The sequence below is a fragment of the Tachypleus tridentatus genome, chromosome 11 (genome assembly GCF_004210375.1).
Source record: "Tachypleus tridentatus isolate NWPU-2018 chromosome 11, ASM421037v1, whole genome shotgun sequence".
NCBI lineage: Eukaryota > Metazoa > Arthropoda > Merostomata > Xiphosura > Limulidae > Tachypleus > Tachypleus tridentatus.
In genome coordinates, this window is record NC_134835.1 from 35,507,129 (window position 1) to 35,526,368 (window position 19,240).

General features: G+C 36.0%; 1 protein-coding gene across 13 annotated transcripts in view; it reads left to right on the forward strand.

The window, feature by feature from the left end:
- LOC143231919 (protein TANC2-like) overlaps positions 1-19,240 on the forward strand; it is a 123,244-nt gene that overhangs the window by 65,415 nt on the left and 38,589 nt on the right. For 7 of the 13 annotated variants that reach the window (XM_076466758.1, XM_076466763.1, XM_076466764.1 and 4 more), the window contains exons 2-6: positions 6,675-6,851; positions 8,985-9,134; positions 12,941-13,048; positions 13,819-13,884; positions 14,652-14,891. In XM_076466758.1, the coding sequence (XP_076322873.1) occupies positions 6,675-6,851; positions 8,985-9,134; positions 12,941-13,048; positions 13,819-13,884; positions 14,652-14,891 (741 nt within the window). Of the gene's footprint in view, positions 1-4,888; positions 5,111-6,674; positions 6,852-8,984; positions 9,135-12,940; positions 13,049-13,818; positions 13,885-14,651; positions 14,892-19,240 lie in introns of those variants that run through there. The other 6 variants (XM_076466756.1, XM_076466760.1, XM_076466769.1 and 3 more) reach the window with 3 other exon arrangements.

The following is a 19,240-nucleotide window of genomic DNA, read 5'->3' on the forward strand; positions in this document are numbered from 1 at the left end:
GGCGCAACGGGGATGCGTACCCGCGACCCTCGGATTACGAGTCGCACGCCTTAATGCGCTTGGCCATGCCGGGCCAAGTCATTCATTGTTCATGCCGTTAATCGAGTGTTTCAAAACGGAGGTTCCCCTTCCAACCCCTGTGGCTCGACGGTACATCAGGAGGCTTATAAAGCTAAGAACCCGAGTTTCAATACCCTTGGTGAGCACATTACGTATTTTTGTTTTGCTTAACAATTAAATAGAACAAAAAATGTCTTATTATTAGCTGCAGAGAATCAAAATATCTTGATATATTTTCTTAATTGAGTTCTTCTACCCAGATATGTGAAATACAGGTTGTTTGTTCTTTTAAATACAATGTTTCATTTTATGCTTTGGAGAAACACCTCGCTAAAACGTAAGTTCTACAAGTAAGCAACCACATTCTTACAATAACACGCGTATTATTTTTATACTGTAAGTAATTTTTTCTAGCCAGGTGTCTTTGCTCTGCATTTAACAGAAGAGTTGATCCTTACGGGCTCGCCCTCCCAGCCCCCGGGGGCGTTATAATGTGACGGTCAATCCCACTATTCGTTGGTAAAAGAGTAGCCCAAGAGTTGGCGGTGGTGTGGTGATGACTAGCTGCCTTCCCTCTAGCCTTGCACTGCTAGATTAGGGCGGCTAGCACAGATAGCCCTCGAGTAGCTTTGTGCGAAATTCCAAAACAAAACAAATCTTTAGGCTTAGTTTACTGATTTGGAGCGCATAACCACGTAAAGCGAAGAAGCCAAAAGATGCATTTTACAATTATGAGGCATTTTTCCTGCTTCATGAGACCATTATTAATATTTCTGTGATTTCGACCTTATGTACACATTCAATGACAGCCCAAGGTTACATGTAACTGTTATTCATTTCACGTCACGATCTGTTATTAACTATAGGAGGAAAAGTGGGGATTAGCTTTAATTTCGAGTTTCTCTGTTTGAGATAACTTGTCATTTTGAATACGCAGGTAAAATTAACTTTCAGATATATCGCAGTTTCTTCAAAGGTCTGTGGCCCGGTGGTAAGGGCGCTCGAGTTGTAATTTGAGGGTCATGGGTTCGAATCCCCGTCACACCAAACATGCTCGCCCTCTCAGCCGTGGGGGCATTACAATATGAGTATATATAATACCACTGTTCGTTGGTAAAAGAGTAGCCCAACAGTTGGCGGTGGGTGGTGATGACTAGCTGCCTTCTGTCTAGTCTTACACTGCTAAATAAGGGACGGCTAGCGCAGATAGCACTCGTGTAGCTTTGCGCGAAATAAAAAAAAAAAAGAGCAAATGTTTGTATTGATGGATAAGAGCTGCGACCATGTTTTGAATATAGTCATGAATTATTTTTATTTTCTTATTCAAGCTTTTTTTATAACCAGCATCAAAGTTTTGTTACGATAATTATCCCATACTTTTAATTAATACTAACTGTTCCGGTTTTTAATGCATTTATTTTAATGAATATTTTTTTTCTGTTCGATACCGACCCACTTATTCCACACAATGGAAAGACGTAGGAACGCAGAGCTCAACAAAACAACGACTCTCCCATGTGATTCCTCTGGGATCCCCTTAAAATATATTACAAGGCTTAATGACTCTCTGGTTCAACAGTTATAAGCCAACACAACGTAAGGTGGTCGGAACCGAATTCCGACCCCTTTGTGTCACTTCCTTGGGAGTAAGGGGGTCTTAAGGGTGACATGGCAAATTTAGATTGTTTTGGACAGTTGATCCACCTGTTTGCTCGGGGACGGACACACACACACACACACACACACACACACACACACACACACACACACAGACGTTTGTCAAATATTGGTTTAGATATTACGAAGTATTACGTATAAATATTCACACTGGTATCTGAGATTGGTAGTTAATTATTGATATATTTTGTTATGTTTTGCAACCATGTAAATACCAGAGTAAATAAATCTATCTCTAACTAAACATATTGTAAATTGGGTTTTTGTTAGGTGTTTTATGATCTGTAACCACCAACCTACTGTTGATGCCGCAGAACAGCGTGATACTAACGAGTTCTTTATGGAAACGGAGACACTTCCGGTCCTTCTTTGTCTGTCTGGAAGGAAACTGTTAGACGACTCCATCTAATTGCTCAGTGCACTATATGAATGAATAATGAAGAACCCGGCTTAACAACTGTATCAATTTACTTCTACAAGTCTCGGAGCACGTGCCGAAAGAATGGTGGAGTCCCAGATGTTGTTAACTGCCTTCATGTCCATCCTCCCTTTTCTTTCAGCATTAAAGAGAGCTGTTTCTTTTCTTACAAACTGTCAAGTTGTTTGAGTGGACATTGAGTCTGGAACCCCCTGCCTTGTCGTCGTATCGCTTTTTAAGAGAGCCAGCTATACAGTTGCTTGACTGTACTGCATTACATGGAACTATGTCCGTTGTTTTAGTTCATGCGTAACAAATGCATAACATAAATCAAAGCGGGCATTGTTCACTTATACTTCTATGTTCAGTGTGCTCTAAATCAGAACAAAGATTGTTATTTCAAAAACTAGCGACATGTTTATACAAAGAATGGGTCTCAGTTTGGTGTCCAATTTCAAGGTGAATGTTTATATTATGATGACTGGCGTGTGACATCTTGTAGCCAAAGCAATTTATATTACTTGGGGTGGGTGGGACACAATTCCACATAAGGTTTGGAAAAAAGGTTTTTATAGATATATAAATATTGAATTTGAGTCAATATATGACCAATAAACATAATATAAGTTAAATACTTATAGAAAAATAATTGTTCTCAATAAAATTATATCCTCAAAAGTGACCTTTCGGGTCACGAAACTGGTCGAAAATATGAATAATGAAAATAAAAAGTAGGATAGTCTAATATTTCCAGTGTTTTGTTATAAATTTGTGTGTGTGTGTGTGTGTGCACGCGCGCAATTAGCCCTATACACGCACTTTATTTTGGTTTTCAGAAGAATAGAAATTTTTTCGTGCTTATATAAAGTCGATTACCGACTTTCCGACTTCAAAACTAAGTTGGATTAATCACTAAAAGAAACCATCTTTACATGCAATGTGAAGTACAGTTTAAAGTTTATTATCACAGACTTGTGGATAAACTGTAAAAAAAAAAATACGCATTTTTGATCTCTTCATCAACAACATATATTTTGTGTATAAATGTACTTCTAGAATTTTGTTGCTTTGGTTCACCAATGCCTACTAGGTTGTAGCGCACGAATCAACTTTTGAATAATTCCTGTTCATTTGTTGTTGTTGTTTTCGTAATCTTCTCCAAGATCACTAGCAAAATAGATTCAAAATAAAGAGTATTAAGGAATAAATAGGTAGGCATAGTCAACATCTAGCTCACTATGATTTAAAGTGGATACAATGTGAAACTGGTTGCATATTTTCGAGAATAAGCTAGTGTTCTCAGCTGGAAGAAGTTTCTCCATTAGTTGCCTGAAATCCTGGTGTATACAAATTGTTCATGCTCTGTTATGGTCAACTTCATGAACTTGACTTTGTGTTTATACAGTTAATATTGATTTATTTAGCAGATGTATAGGATAATGTACGGTGATATTGGCGCCAGTATTAGTGGGAGGTTAAAATAAACTACACTGGCAAATATTGGCGCCAGTATTAGTGGGAGGTTAAAATAAACTACACTGGCAAATATTGGCGCCAGTATTAGTGGGAGGTTAAAATAAACTACACTGGCAAATATTGGCGCCAGTAATAGTGGGAGGTTAAAATAAACTACACTGGCAAATATTGGCGCCAGTAATAGTGGGAGGTTAAAATAAACTACACTGGCAAATATTGGCGCCAGTAATAGTGGGAGGTTAAAATAAACTACACTGGCAAATATTGGCGCCAGTAATAGTGGGAGGTTAAAATAAACTACACTGGCAAATATTGGCGCCAGTATTAGTGGGAGGTTAAAATAAACTACACTGGCAAATATTGGCGCCAGTATTAGTGGGAGGTTAAAATAAACTACACTGGCAAATATTGGCGCCAGTATTAGTGGGAGGTTAAAGTCGAAACTTTTAATTTTCAGTGTGCCAGTTTTCTTACGTTTTTCTTACTGGTGCCATTTTTTCCCGAGAAGTAAGCGTGTCAGGCTGCACTTACTATCAAAAGGTTTTATTTTTCTTGTTAAGCCTTAATTTCTCACATGGCAATGAGATTTGGACCCTAACTACATTTTCCAGTATTAAGAAGTATAATTTTAAATGTTTTACTTTGCCGGAGATGAAAAAAACAAAGTTTTGATTTCGTTTTCGAAATAAGCGCGTTATTACATTTTCAACGCTAGGCGATTTCGAAAGTTCGACAGAAAACGAGTGTTAGCTTTGGCTAACCCTTGGTTAATAATTTAAATCTTCATTTTATGAGCCTTAAAGTTACAGTTGTGGGCTATTTATATGGGAGAGGTAGCCTTTAGTTTTAAATAACAAATATTTTGCGGTTAAATAACGTTTCAGAAGCCGCATTTGATATAAATATGTTCTTCACAGAATCTTTGATATGGTTTGTGAAAATCACGTAGAACTGACTTCCCCCCTCTTCTAAGGGAAGATAAATTGTAAAATTAAGTACCTAATAAAAAGCTTTTATTTTATTTGTTTTCTACCGTGTATCTGCTTTATTCTGTGTAATTAGGGCTCGTGAAACGTGTTTTAGTATTTTGTTTTTTTTTATCTTATTTGTTATGAATGAGAAAATTAGTGTGGCCTTTGTTTGTATAAATATCTCGAACAGTGTTCTGGATTACAATAATAGACTTTGTTGTTGTCCATTGGCGAAGCTGTTTGGTTTATTTTCCAAGATTGTACCATTTCGTGTTATTGGCTTCAGACGACTAATTCCAGATGTCCCCACGCGTAACCATCAACTCAAATACAACTTTTGCAGGAAGTCGTAAATCTCCTACCAGTTCATTCTGGAGCAGGAAAGGTGTGGAAGAGCTTGTTCCGGAGAGAGAGAGAAATTGGGGATGTCTTGATTATGAAGCACGATACTCTGTAAATACGGATAACATGTTGTTTTCAACAGATGAGGAATGCGTGACGAACTTAGGTTTTCATCTACATTGTGTTTTTAGCTTTGTACACAAATTTAGGACTAACCCAGATTTTAATTGGTAATGGCCAAAAATAAACTAACCAGGAGGGCACTTGGCTGATGAATCGGTACATTCCAATGATTTTAGTTTGACAGTGCATACTCCCCGTTAGATCGGTATATTAAATTAGCTGTAATAATTGGTTTGCTACTGTTTGGTTCTGATCGTTTAAAGTAGATTTCTGTAATCAAAGTCACCGATAGTTAAAGATGGGAAGGAATCAGGTAGGAGGGCTAATGTGAGTTATACGACGAAGTGACATACATTAAACAATGAATGGCTGCACGGAATTGTTTATAAAAGAGCCAAATATAAACCTTTGTATCGTATTAATACTGCCCTAATTATCACTGCCTCTGTATTGGGCCACGACAGGATAACCTAAGTAAACAAATGTTATTTTAGCAATGTAAACAATATTTTTTCTAGGTTTAGTGCAGAACGATTACTGTGAAGTATTTACTTTTTATATAAATTTATCTTAAACCCAAAACATTCCTTATCCATTAATAAAAAAATCGCCTCGCTGAAAACACATTTATTGGGTTAACTACATAACGACGTAGTGGAAGGGGGAGGGAGTCAAACTTGTCGTTTTTATTCCTAACTTTGTGCGTTTTGAACATTTGTTTCCTGGTTCCTCTAACGTGTTCTCACAAACCATGTACATATTTTTAACATGGAGCCTTAATTGTGTTCGGTTTACTTCAGATAATTTTATCAGTCAAATCATATATTTGTTTTTCAAAGGTTAACAAGATATCCGTTATCAGTTAAATCATACATGTTCTTTTTTCATCACATTACGAACATTTTTACAGTTAACGTGTAATTCACGTAACTGTTTTGGAACAAAATCAACTAATAAATCATTAACTTTGAGATCTTGCTGCTTTATATCGAATAATATTATGGCAAACCAGTTTAGGTTGGCACGGCTAGGTGGGTTAAGGCGTTCGACTCGTAATCCTAGGATCACGGGTTCGAATCCCCGTCGCACCAAACATGCTCGCCCTTTCAGCCGTGGGGGCGTCACAATGTGACGGTGAATTTCACTATTCGTTGGTAAAAGAATAACCCAAGAGTTGGCGGTTGGTGGTGATGAGTAGCTGCCTTCCCGCTAGTCTTACGTTGCTAAATTAGGGACGGATAGCGCAGATAATCCTCGTGTAGTTTTGCGCGAAATTCAAAACAAAGTAGTTTGATGCACTTCTTTAAACTTAAGTTTTAAATTTAAAGTTACCTTTCTTGCGAATTTGTGTACCTACTTTCTTGTAAATAAAATAAACACTTGAAAAGGTTTTCAAATTATTATGAGGTCTTAGTTCCTTTTCTGTTGCACTTCAAATCTGACCATTTTTTTTGTGCTGAAATGGTAAGAAATAGTAGAAAGTCTGTATTTTTTCACCTGTGTTAAACGAAATATTTTAAACCAAACATGTGTGCATGATTCATTGTTATTCACTTTAATGCAGATTGAATAATTATGCTGATTACTTGAATTTCCTGTATTTTTAGAACCTCATATTGGTCGCAAAATGATGAAAGATGTTGACAGCAACGCCCCCTGCTGTCCATCCTGTCATATACCTTTTGATAAAGGAAAGAGGCGACGGTTAATTGACAGCTGCGGCCACGAGCGGTGTTTCACGTGCGTCGCCAATACTGAGGGTTGTAATCTTTGTGTGCTGGACGGTATGTAATCAGTTTCTTATCATACTGGCTATCCATTGCCAACCCTAATAAACCCAAACATAAAATTACATATGTGTGAGTAATACACACAGGAAATATTTTGTGTTGCCAGAGCTATGAATGATAATTAAACGGAGTTAGCATTAACCTTATATTTCGTGTTTTTTTATTGGTACTATATTGTGTGTTGTTTTTTTTAATATAACATTAAGTATACCACAGTAAGGTGGATTTAATGAATACAAGTTTAGCACTTGAATTATCATTTTAAATTGTGCAACGGATCAAAACTCGTCAGCATCCAAGTTTTATTTGTTATTCCACACCGTAACTTTTTAAATATTATAAGGATTGTAATTCCTACAAGTTTATCTCTATAATTCTCTCCACAGTTACTTGACACTTTAAATTACTTTGAACAGCGTATTGTTTGCGTTTATCGTAACCCGGATTGTTCCTATACAAATGCGAGAATCCCCTGTGAAAAATGTAACCCGATCTCGAGACTTGGGAAATTCAATCAAGACACAGGAAACGTAGGTGTGTCACCCAGATCCTTCTGTCTCTTACGTACCTTATTATCAAAGGTAATAGCATAATTTTAGTTCTACATCGCGTAATGCGAAGAAGATTATAACTTTTATTAAATAATTATACGTCTGTTCCGCATCGTTCCGTCAGCGGGACATTAAGCCAGCCCTTTTTACCTTTCGGCTATGCAAACCTGTTGCTTGGCAACTGGAAACAAATCAGTGACATCTGTACCGAAGCGCAAGAAATGGTGACCAGACCTACTCTTCCAATACAGCGCATAATTCCGTGAGGGAAAATAAACCTACAAGTTATGCCAATTTTTACGCTTCCTGTTAACTGGCGAATTATTTATTTCCAGTATGAATCGTCAGTAAGAAGACCTTCGACTAAAATAATATAATAATTTTTAATGGCAGAGTTGTTTGAGATAAAAACTGCTGATCGGATTCGATTTTTCGATCTTCATTGTGATAAACTTAAGTTTTTTAAATGTCGATGTAAAATAATAAAGATTATTTAAAATCGGTCTGACATGGTCAGATGGGTTAATGCGTTCGACTCGTAATCCTAGGGTTGCGGGTTCGAAACCCAGTCACACCAAACATGCTCGCCCTTTCAGCCGTGGGAGCGGTATAATGTGACGGTCAATCCCACTATTCGTTGGTAAAAAGAGTAGCCCAAGAGTTGGCGGTGGGTGGTGATGACTAGCTGCCTTCCCTCTAGTCTTACACTGCTAAATTAGGGACGGCTAGCGCAGATAGCCCTCGTGTAGCCTTGCGCGAAATTCAAAACAAACAAACGAACAATTGTTCAAAATCACTTATTTGTTAGTGTACAGGACTGACGAATGTCTAAAAATAAAACTTTCTTTCAGGGGCATTCTACTCTCAAACCATTAATCTTTGGAAGATAAGTGTTATTTCACTTTGGTAGGAAGTAAGACTATATAATGTTAAAACTGAACATCATAATCTCGATTACCATGTGCATATGTATTCTCTGGAAAAGCATTGCCCTATTCCTTCTACACTTGTCAAACCAGTTAGAAATCTCCAATGCTCTGAATCAACAACCTGGTAAAACAGCAGGAACATTGCCCCTGGAAGACACGAGTTACACGTAATATGGCAGAACACGGTGAACATCGTAAGGAACCTGTAGAACTACTGACTGTATCTTTTAACACGTGCCTGAGAAAGGCACTATTTCTTGGTGGTGATAGGACAAGAAAACCACCTGCATGGCTCTAATAAATACACCGTTGATAAAGTTCGGCTCTTAAGATTACAATGGTAGTACCTAAAAACGATGTATAATTACATTTTGTTTTCTTTAAACATGATAAAAATGTATTTAACTTCGTCAGTTGCAAAAAATAAAAGCTTCGATAAATATGTAATGAAACGTTACCATTAAAATATTTACTTACTTAAAGAAAGAAACATTAATGTATCATCTAACAGTAATATTTTTTTGAGAACTGTAAACTCCACGACTAGTATGTTCGAAGCATTAGGAATACATTGGTCTCGTTGTCACAAAGTAAAACGTATCTGTCTTTTACTCCAGTTTTTGTATACGTTTTATCTCTGTTCTCAGCGAATCCAGTACCTGGCTGTCCACAGCGTGGGAACAGCTCAGTATCCACTCGACCTCGACTGAAAACCAACGGTTATTTTACTACGTATATGCAGGCTCGGACAGATAGGTTCCGAAACAGTCCAGAGAGACCCACCAGTCATTTTGAAAGTATGTTTGAAGATTTTGCAATTTGTTAGAAATTATGTTGCATCTTTGTGTATGGATGTGTATAACAAAATATTATAGAATCTCACCACCCATTTTTATTTTCACTTTTTAACTTAGTGTGTTTTTCGTTTTGTTTTTCAGGGAGGGGGGTTTGAACGGCCTCAGCTTTTACAATAGTTTTTCATACATAATTGTGTATATGTACAGAGTTTATGTAAAGGATTTTCTACGTTTATAGTTTATGTACCTTTTAACGTATAACCTAAGAAGAAGGGCTCGGTATGACCAGATGATTAAGGTACTCGACTCGTAATCTGAGGGTCGCGGGTTCTAAACTCCGCCTCACCAAACACACTCGCCGTTTCAGCCGTGGGAGTGGTATAATGTGACGGTCGATCCCACTATTCGTTAGTAAAAGAGTAGCCCAAGAGTTGGCGGTGGGTGGCGATGACTAGTTGCCTTTCCTCTAGTCTTATCTTGCTGAATTGGGGACGGCTAACGCAAATAGCCCTCACGTAGCTTTGCGCGAAATTCAAAACAAACTAAACCGAAGAAGCAGAATGCTGACTTATCTTTTGGTTTGAGAATTCTATCAAAATTAGACCAAAGATTTGAAAATGAAAAGCCATTTACTTTAGTATTGTATTTAGTTCCGCAACCCTTCCAGAAACATCAAATTTTACCCCATTTGATACGAGCACCAAAAAAAGGCCCCTTAAAAACTGAAAGTAGGTCACATGATACATAATGACGATACATGTCCTTCCGATAATTCAAAACTGTCCTTGATCGTGAAAGAATTAGATACGATTAATTTATCTTCTAACTCAAACACAGCGTAATGCTTGTATCTTTCGAAGAGTATGTGCTACGTTAAAATAAAATAGAATAAGATTCGTTAATTTTATTAGTGGTTTTAACCAGACCTGTTAGTATATCGCTCGCCATCCGAAGCACCTCTGTTATATCTTAACAGTTTTTAGAACCTGAACGTTGCAGTGCTAAATCTGTAAAGTTTTGCTTCATCTAACTGGTTTTAACTGGATACACAGGACATATTTTATCTTTGGATGTGTTCAATAGATAGCCATGACTTCGGTATCAGAATAGAATACCGACGAAACGTCCGAAATATTCAAAGTTGAAAAAGACTTCCTTCGAATTTCAAAAGAAACCTGCCTCCAGTTGAACCTTATCGAAAGTACTGAATACATGGTTAGGTTTTTTTGTACATTCACCAGTAGATGAGGAAGGCTTCATAACAAAACGCTCCGTGGCTTTCTAAGCTCTGTATAATTTTCTCTCTTACATGTTCAAAGAACATATGATTTAGGAATAGTAGGTTACATGCATCGACAGCACCCAGCTTCCCGCGACAGTTAAACGGGATAATAGATACGTACGTACGTTACATTAAATGATTTAGTTTTGAGACTTAAAATTCTATCCTTACTTGAAAGCAGGTGGTTTGTATATATGATGCAAGTGAGAGTTACGTTGCGTGTTTTTCTTGGTTTTTAGGTAAATCTGTAGAACGAACTCTCAATCATTTCTGCTGCGTAGTGTGGCGCTCAGCGTATCGCGTTACACTTCCGTTCATACTTGTAGTCTGTGTTTGTGTGTGTAGGTTTTGATCTATGGACCGCCATTATGAAAGACCTTGAACTAAAATAATATAATAATTTATAACAGCAGGGTTGCTTAAACCCAATTACTTTTTATAATTCTAAACAGAAGGGAAGGTAGACTTCTGAGTTGATACAGCACATAAAACTCTGTTGCTAATAGCAACAATTATTTTAATACATTTCTATGCTTATTACAAATCTCAGCAGTTGGGTAATTGGACATAACACCGTGTGGGGCAGGGTGTTACGACTTTCATGTTAATTACTTTTCATATCTGTCAAGATGTATCTGTTACTAGTCTTCTGCCATAACCCGAACTCCCCTTTGTTGTTTTTGCTTCGAATTTCAATTAGTAGCGTACCTTGTCGGTCTACAAAATGTCCCCATATGTTAGAGATAAAGTGTTAGCAACTTTGTAATTATGCAGTTGTGTGTGTATTTGTGCATATCAGTATATTAAAGCAAGGTAGACACGATTTTAATATTTAAGGTAAGACCCTGTGAGCAGTTGATATAACTGTCACGTAACAATGAGTAGAAGTAAATACTAGAATTAGGAAGATTTGTTATTGTTTTGCAGTGTATGCCACTGTCATATTTATCAGTGAAACAAAATCGCATAATAAACCGACAGTCTTTAGGCAAACATAATGGTTTTCGATGAAGTTGCGAATCCACGTAAAATGGGCATAGAATCAGGTTTTGTGAACTTCGTATTCTAAACATACCGTAGCTGTAAAATTCGCAAAGAATGGTCACGTTTTACGAAATACAGATTCCCAAAATGTCGTTCTTGGTCAATCAAGTTTTGTGGCAGTTGGTACAGAGCGCCACCTAGGAAACAAAACAAAACCTTTTTTTTTTTTTCCATGTTAGATGATGCATTATCATTCTGAACTTCAACTTCGTGAGAAAAGCACATACAAGTTACAAATAAATAGATGGTTGTTCTAAACGTAGTTTCAACTTAACGTGCGATAGCATTAATGTTGTTTTTCAAACCAGTGCAGGAAATGATGGCTTTAGTCGAGTAAGCAGAGGCTAAATAATAAAAGAAATGTAGACAACGATAGCCCAACAAAAACACTTCAGTCCTTGTTTCTTCTGTTCTCGCATTTTATCGTTCCATACAGGCATTCTTCTCCTTAAAAAAAAAAAAAAAAACAGCTAAAGAAAATATTGAATTTTGTTGTTTTTCACTTTCGAAGATTATTGTAATGAGAAAAGTGTAGGGCGCAACAGTAATTTTACATAGTTTGGTTGGCTCTGCTGTTTTAGTTTGGAAAATACTGACTTAGTGTATTTGGTAGTTCCCGCAAATAAGTATTACTGAAACCCCCTTGAACATTTATAACTAGTTTTATCTAGTTATTGTTCGTAAAATTGAGCAACAAAATGAATCGAAACTTGGTCCGGTGAGGGCGCTTGACTCGTAATTTGAGGTTTGTGGATTCGTATCCACGTCACAATAAACATACTCGCCCTATCAGCCGTGGGGGCGTTATAATTTGACGGCCAATGCTATTATTCGTTGGTAAAAGAGTAGCCCAAGAATTGACGTTGGGTGATGATGACTAGCTGCCTTCCCTGTCGTCTCGCGAAGCTAAATTAGGGACGGCTAGCGCAGATAGGCTTGGTGTACCTTTGCGAGAAATTCAAAACAAGCCAATCAAAGGAAAGTTCCAATTTGCTTGAGTTTTTGTTGTCAAAAGTTAAATGATATCATGTAAATACTAAATTTAAAGTTCATTTTAATATCAGGCAGAATAATCACAAATCATCATGTTTTAAAACGTCCTCCAAGAGTTGGTCACAAATACTAACTTTGACTTTCCAAGGAAATAACTAGTAGTTGTTGTAGGATTCATTTCCATATATAAAAAGTTAAACTTTAAGTTTCCACCGAAATGTTTTACATTAGTTCTTCAAAATTAACAAAGGGCTCAATATAATGTCTTATTTATTATTACCAAAGAAAGCTTCTACAACTGATGTAAACTTAAACATTTATTATTTAAAAGCGTTGAAACATTTCTTAAATTTAATCAAAACCTCAGATAATCAAATATTTTAGCAGAGTACATGGTTAGCATTTGCCAGATATGTTCGAAAAAATTAATTAAAAAAATGGTTTTAGTTTACACATGTAGTTATGTGTATTTCATTTTTACTTTTAGTTCCAACACAATATCCACTTAGTCCTACGTCTTCTCGATTGTTTTGGCAACAGAGGCGCCACATGCGGCCAAATACCGTCAGTATTGACAAGCATAGTACATTATCAGGTAATGTCAGAATATATATTTGTGTTTATTATTGCACTTTATCTTGCGCTTTATATTTTGTAAGTTGTTTATAATAAAGTGTTAAAAAGTTCGAAACATCAACCAATTATATTCAATAATTCTGGTCTGTTTCAGTAAGTGCAGCGAATTTTATAATGATTAATCAGCAATTAGAAAACAAAATATATTCTGGGTTCTCGACATTTTGTAAATAGTCAGCGAAACTTAGCATGTCAATTTCAGAAAGAAACCGAAATAAAACGATGCTTAGGAATATTGCCAGAGAAAGGAATGTTTGCTTTTACATTACTTGCATTTAGATTTAAAATGTTGATAGCCTACTAAGCCTTTCTTTTTTTTTTTTTGGTCGACTGTTAGGTAATGTTACATTCATTCTTCTATATGGTTCGTAATATAACGTGATTGTTAAGTATTGTAATATCAGTTAAACCTATAATCGCCCATTTATCAAATATTATGTAATAGTAATATAACCACCTGTTATGTTAGAGTTGTCAAAATCAGTGAAGTGCAAAATATCAAAAAAGTGTAAAATTCGAAGATATAGATTTGAGTGTTTGGTGCAATAGGATATTGGTAATTATTATTAACATGTTAATTAAATGAATAATTATTTTCCACTTTATGTATTTTGACATCAATGAAGTAAGAGAAACTTCATGTTTTTAGAATACCCATTTCCTCCTCAGTCTACACAAGGTACACTTGATTTGTTTTTGCTATTTTGAAGTGTGCAATATATTTCACAGATTGGGTGACAATAAACCACTGGCCGCTGAACCTGATCAGAAAAATTCGTTCTCTTTGGACTATAGGTAACGACTGACGTGTTTTATCCACTCTTTTGCATGTTAAAATGCATCGCTGTATTCAAACTAAACATAATAATGTTCAACAGTTAGTATGTTTGAAGATATATATATATATGACATTAAAGTATATGTGTACTATAGATAGAGGAGGAATCTGTCAAACCGTCTGTTCTGGTCGATAATTTTGGTGTCTTAATAACGGTATAGAAAAACCAAGGCAACAAGATATGTGCTTTCAAGAAATCCTCTTCATACAAAGCATGGAAGTGAATATTTTGACAAAGTAACACGTGCTTTAGGACTTTAGTTTGGCCAAAAGCTTTTTCATGTGGTTGTTTTACGGATAATAAATAACCCAATTGCAGAGAATTTTGGTATGAAGTGCATGACATGGAAAATAGCATCACGTTCCTTTAGTTAATTTATGGTTGCTTGATAGTTCTTCTAGACTGGTGTTATTCTCAAGATAATACCAAAATAACGTTGTTTCTTAAGGGCTTGAGAATGCTGGTACATTTTATTAAAATTTGTTTTCATACATTGTTTTGTCCAACTTGATGAGAAGTAACTTTGACAATCAATGACGTATTTACCGGACATCATGTACGTATTTCTGTCCCCCTTTGCCATGATGTCAGTGAAGCATGTGTTTTATACTGTCAAACTTGGGTAGTATTCTCTTGTGCATGTTTGTAGTAATATATTTTTGATCTTTAAATTTTAGGTAGAGGAAAGTTGATTTAAAAACGTTTTGTTTGGGTGTTTTAAAGGTGACGAACTTCCGCACCAAGTCATAAACGGAAGTGACGACATAACAAAAAATGATTTTTATACACGACTTGGATTGCTGTTGGGTGAGAACGCTCAAGCATCTCCAAGAAACACACCCCCACGACCTGGCTCAACCAATCCGAGTAGTCAGGAATCTTATGCGAGCATATCGTCATTGGCTAGTAGCGAAGCCAATATGTCGGGATCCGCCAACACTAGTCCCTTATCTACACTTACAGGTAAGTTTTAAGCCTCTGATGTTCCAATCAACAGTAATCACCCATTCTTTAATTATAATTAAGTAGGATGGAACACCAAGTTATGACTTACCTTAATGTGTCTTTCGAACTTGCACCTTTCTTCTTTTCTAATATATGAAGCATTGGAAATCAATAGACCTAAACTTAGTGATGAAAATCACTCTTGAATGTTCTATTTTTGTTAATGTTCCATGCCATCATTTCATGTCTGTTTTATTTATGTTTTTTTTCCCTCGCAGGTCACTGCCTAGAAACTCGTTCATTTTCTCATTATTCATGGAAACTTTAACATTAGCTTGTATATACACTTTTTACCCATAAGAACAGTTACTTTGTTAAATAATGTATGGTATAAAAAAATTGTTGAGATGACTGTACTAAAAAGACGTCGGATGGGGATCTTCTCATTTGGATATATCAGGGTGGCCAGAGTACAGATGAGAGTTATTTTTTCTTAATAAGGTTAAATTTTAACTTTGTGGAAACAACAGCAAAAAAAAAACACTAAAGAGCTTTTATGTAGAATGTTTATTTTAAATAAAACTACGCTATATTTGGATAAGGTTTGTCTCAAATGTCACACACAAATATATAAAATCAAGGTTCCTCGTTCAGAGGTGTTTTTTTGGTTGACTACAATATGTACATGATTCAGGCAGCTTAACAACTAGCTTTCCGCTTTAAACAAGACCATTTATGGTAAAGAAATATTATTTACAACTTAACCAGTTTTTCTTTCCCCCCCATCCTAGTTAGGTATGAGACCTTGTAGCAGTGACTGAATCAGTCTTGATCGGGCTACCTGTTAGTGACAGTCATATCACGTGGTTTTAGGTTATACGTAAATTTATTATTATCAACTTTTGAAGACACTAAACTAAGTGATATTCGCCAAATGAAAATAAAGTTACGCGTCAATCAGAAAAAACAATCGAATTTTTGGTGACATAGTTACGTGTTATCAGTGGTGGGATTCAAAAATTTTAAGAAGGGGTTCTCTCAAGGAGATGTTTCCACGACATCAACAATTCGACGGTATAATTGAAGCCATCAACGGGTTCGCTAAGCTCAAAAATTTTTAAGAACGGGTTCGCGCGAACCCCTGCGAATCCCCTGAATCCCACCACTGCGTGTTATGTTAATCACGCATCGTCGATTGATATTTGTTTCTAGTTGTTTGTTGAGTGAATCAGCCAAGGTTGTGAGAACTTCTCCCCCTGGGGAACCGTTGAATGGTTTGGTATAACTTAGTTAGTGTTCATAGGTTCCCCTAAATGTTTGATAAGTTCGTGAAAATATGTCGTTTATTAGTCTTTTCTTTCTGTAGTAAACCCAGTGTGTTTTTATGTAATAAAGTACTTGTTACCATAATTCGTATCGAAATGTGTGTAGAATAAGTTACTGACTCGTGAACGAAAAAAAAACAAAACACGCCTTCTTCATTTATTTAGTTGTAAATGGCAGATTTAAAATATGACTTTTTTATTTGCGGGACACAAAAACCATACCTTTTTTTTTTTTTCTTAATTATTGATTTGTTATCGGTAAACAGTTACGTAGTCAAAGCATCCTTGTTAACTAAGTAGACAGTTGACGTCATCAGCATGTATGGGTAAATATAAGACACGAAAGAAAAAACTGTTCAAACTGCTTAATTACACATTTTAATTGGTTTGATCCCCCAAAGGCACAGCGACATGTCTGCGAACTCGCACTACTAGAAACCGTGCATAGCCCATTGTTTAGCTTTGTGCTTAATTTCAAACTAACAGTTATTTTAACACGTCTTGCAGTATCTTCTACTGTGATTTTCTAAAGAGTTCATTCAATTTACATTAGGCCTGGCATGGCCAGGTGGTTAAGGCATTCGACTTGTAATCTGAGGGTCACGGGTTCGAATCCCCCGTCACACCAAACTTGCTTGCCCTTTCAGCCGTGGGGGCGTTATAAAGTCACGGTCAATCCCACTAGTCGTTGGTAAAAGAGTAGTCCAAGGCTTACACTGCTAAATTAGGAACGGCTAGTGCAGATAGCTCTTGAGTAGCTTTGCACGAAATTCAAATCAAACAAACAATTTACATTTTACTTATGATATCTGTATTCCGTTATTAGTAGGCATTTGTTTGACCGTTAAAATACAACACTTTAAATTGTTTCAAACATTAGTTGCGTTTTGTTTTATTTTTGTGGGTTTTTCAACGATATATTACTGTTTTGGGGGTTTCAAAGTTCTTTTCAATCACTAATAAAGTAACCCATAATAATTTACAGGTTCGAATAATGTTAGAGCTTGTTCCTAAATCATTATATTCATATTATAAGGCACAATCTCTTACATTCTTCAAACATCTAAACAGCAAACCAGTATTATATACTGTCTCTTGGCGCTTCGCGTTGATTGCATTTATAGGCGTGAGAAGAGCTTCTAGAAATTTCAGTTTGCACAACAATACTGATGATACACCAGCATTTAGGTACACAAATATATATTGTTGAGTCTTACACTCGAGAATTTTCTCCAACTTCAATGAACAGGCGGGAATTTCGCAATACAGATTTAAAAATTGTGCACATTTGTAAGTGTAAATTTAACATGGACAAACAGTAACATTGAAATAGATAAATGACAGTAAATCCGTCACAGTTTATGTGGAAATATTAAAAGCACGCCATGGTTTAGTCGTGAAAACGATTTCTATTGTATTCGAGACCAACAGAAAACAAGTTCGCTTGATATTTGTACCTGAGACCATGAAGAAGTTCATAAACATGAGAAATTTACATAGTTTTAGCAGATGCTTTGAGTATTCTGTTACGAACAGCAAAAATAACTTTTATAAATATATTGCGCCTAAAAAAAAAAAAAAGAGATAAATTCACTTTATTGTTATTAACAGAAGTGACAGTTTAGCTATTTTATAGCTTAAGTTAGGCCAAACAAATTATATTAACAGTTTCTAGCTCAGGTTTTCAGAAGAATCATACTGGTGGATGGTTATTATTGATTATTCAATACCAACTTTTCAACACAAGTTTACTAAATTTTATGAAGTTATGCTAATCAAAGTGTGTTTAGCGTTATGTGTTACTAATTAAGCAATTAGCATAAATAATGATGCTTGACGCAGTTGTACTTGATTGTACAGGTGGTGATGAGAAGAAACTGTTAATCTAAATTCCACAGCGTTTGTCTAAAGCTAATAACACCTTTTTCAAGCGGAGAACCTTCACTATATGTTAAACCTGACCGGTTCTGTAAAGTATAAAAGTCTGTTTAGAATAATAGGGTTACGATCATAGAGTTAACGTGGGTTCACTAACGAGTATAACATTTTTTACTTGTTGCGGTTTGTTGTGTATTAACAAAAGTTATGATATCTAACCAAAAATGTTAGACGTGGTGAAAAAAAGATTTGGCATGCGACTTAAAGGAATGAAGTCAAAGTTGGCGGCTAAACTGACAGCTACGCTTATTACACTGATACGAATTTTATGGCAAATATTCATTCATTAGTTAGTTAGGCCGTGTATTTTATCTTGCTCACCATCATGCCCAAAGTTTAACAAAAAACAAATGCAGCCATGCTAACTAATGACTCAGTATTTACTGTATTTACTGTAAATTTCTTTTCATTGTTATAAGTGTAGCTACCAGTTTTCCAACTTGGATTTCATTCCTTTGTTACGTCGCACGTTCAATCATTTTTCTTTTTTTCGGTCACGCCTAAAGTGTTTTTGATGAGATCTTATTAAGAGAGAAGCTCGGCGTGACCTGGTGATTAGAGAGCTTGACACTTTACTTGAGGGTCGTGGGTTCGAATCCTCCTCAAGACCAAACATGCTCGTCGGTAAAAGAGTAGCCCTAGAGTTGGTGGGTGGATGAGTGTGGTAGTGAAGAGTAGCTGTCTTCCCTCTAGTCTATAACTGGTAAATTACGGACTGCTAGCGCAGATGGTCCTCGTGTAGCTCTGCGCAAAATTAAAACAAACTTATCAAGAGAGAAATAAAGGTTTGAAAGTCCTCGCACATTATTTTTCTGACAGTTGTTATGATTTATATAACATCAAAGGTTCATATTACGAGGTTTCATAATAAATCATCCACGAAGCTTTGTTATTGTAATGAATAAAATTCATTTTTTCAATAGAAGAGGTCTTACGAATATTTTATATTTCAAATTTGCTACGTTGAATTTGCACGTCTCGCAACGTTTACATTTTAAATATCTGACAAAAACTGTTGTTGCAGTGACTACTTGGAATTTCTTTTCTACAAAGAAAACCGAAACTTTAGCAAAATACTGAAATTACTGTAATTCGTACCGAAGC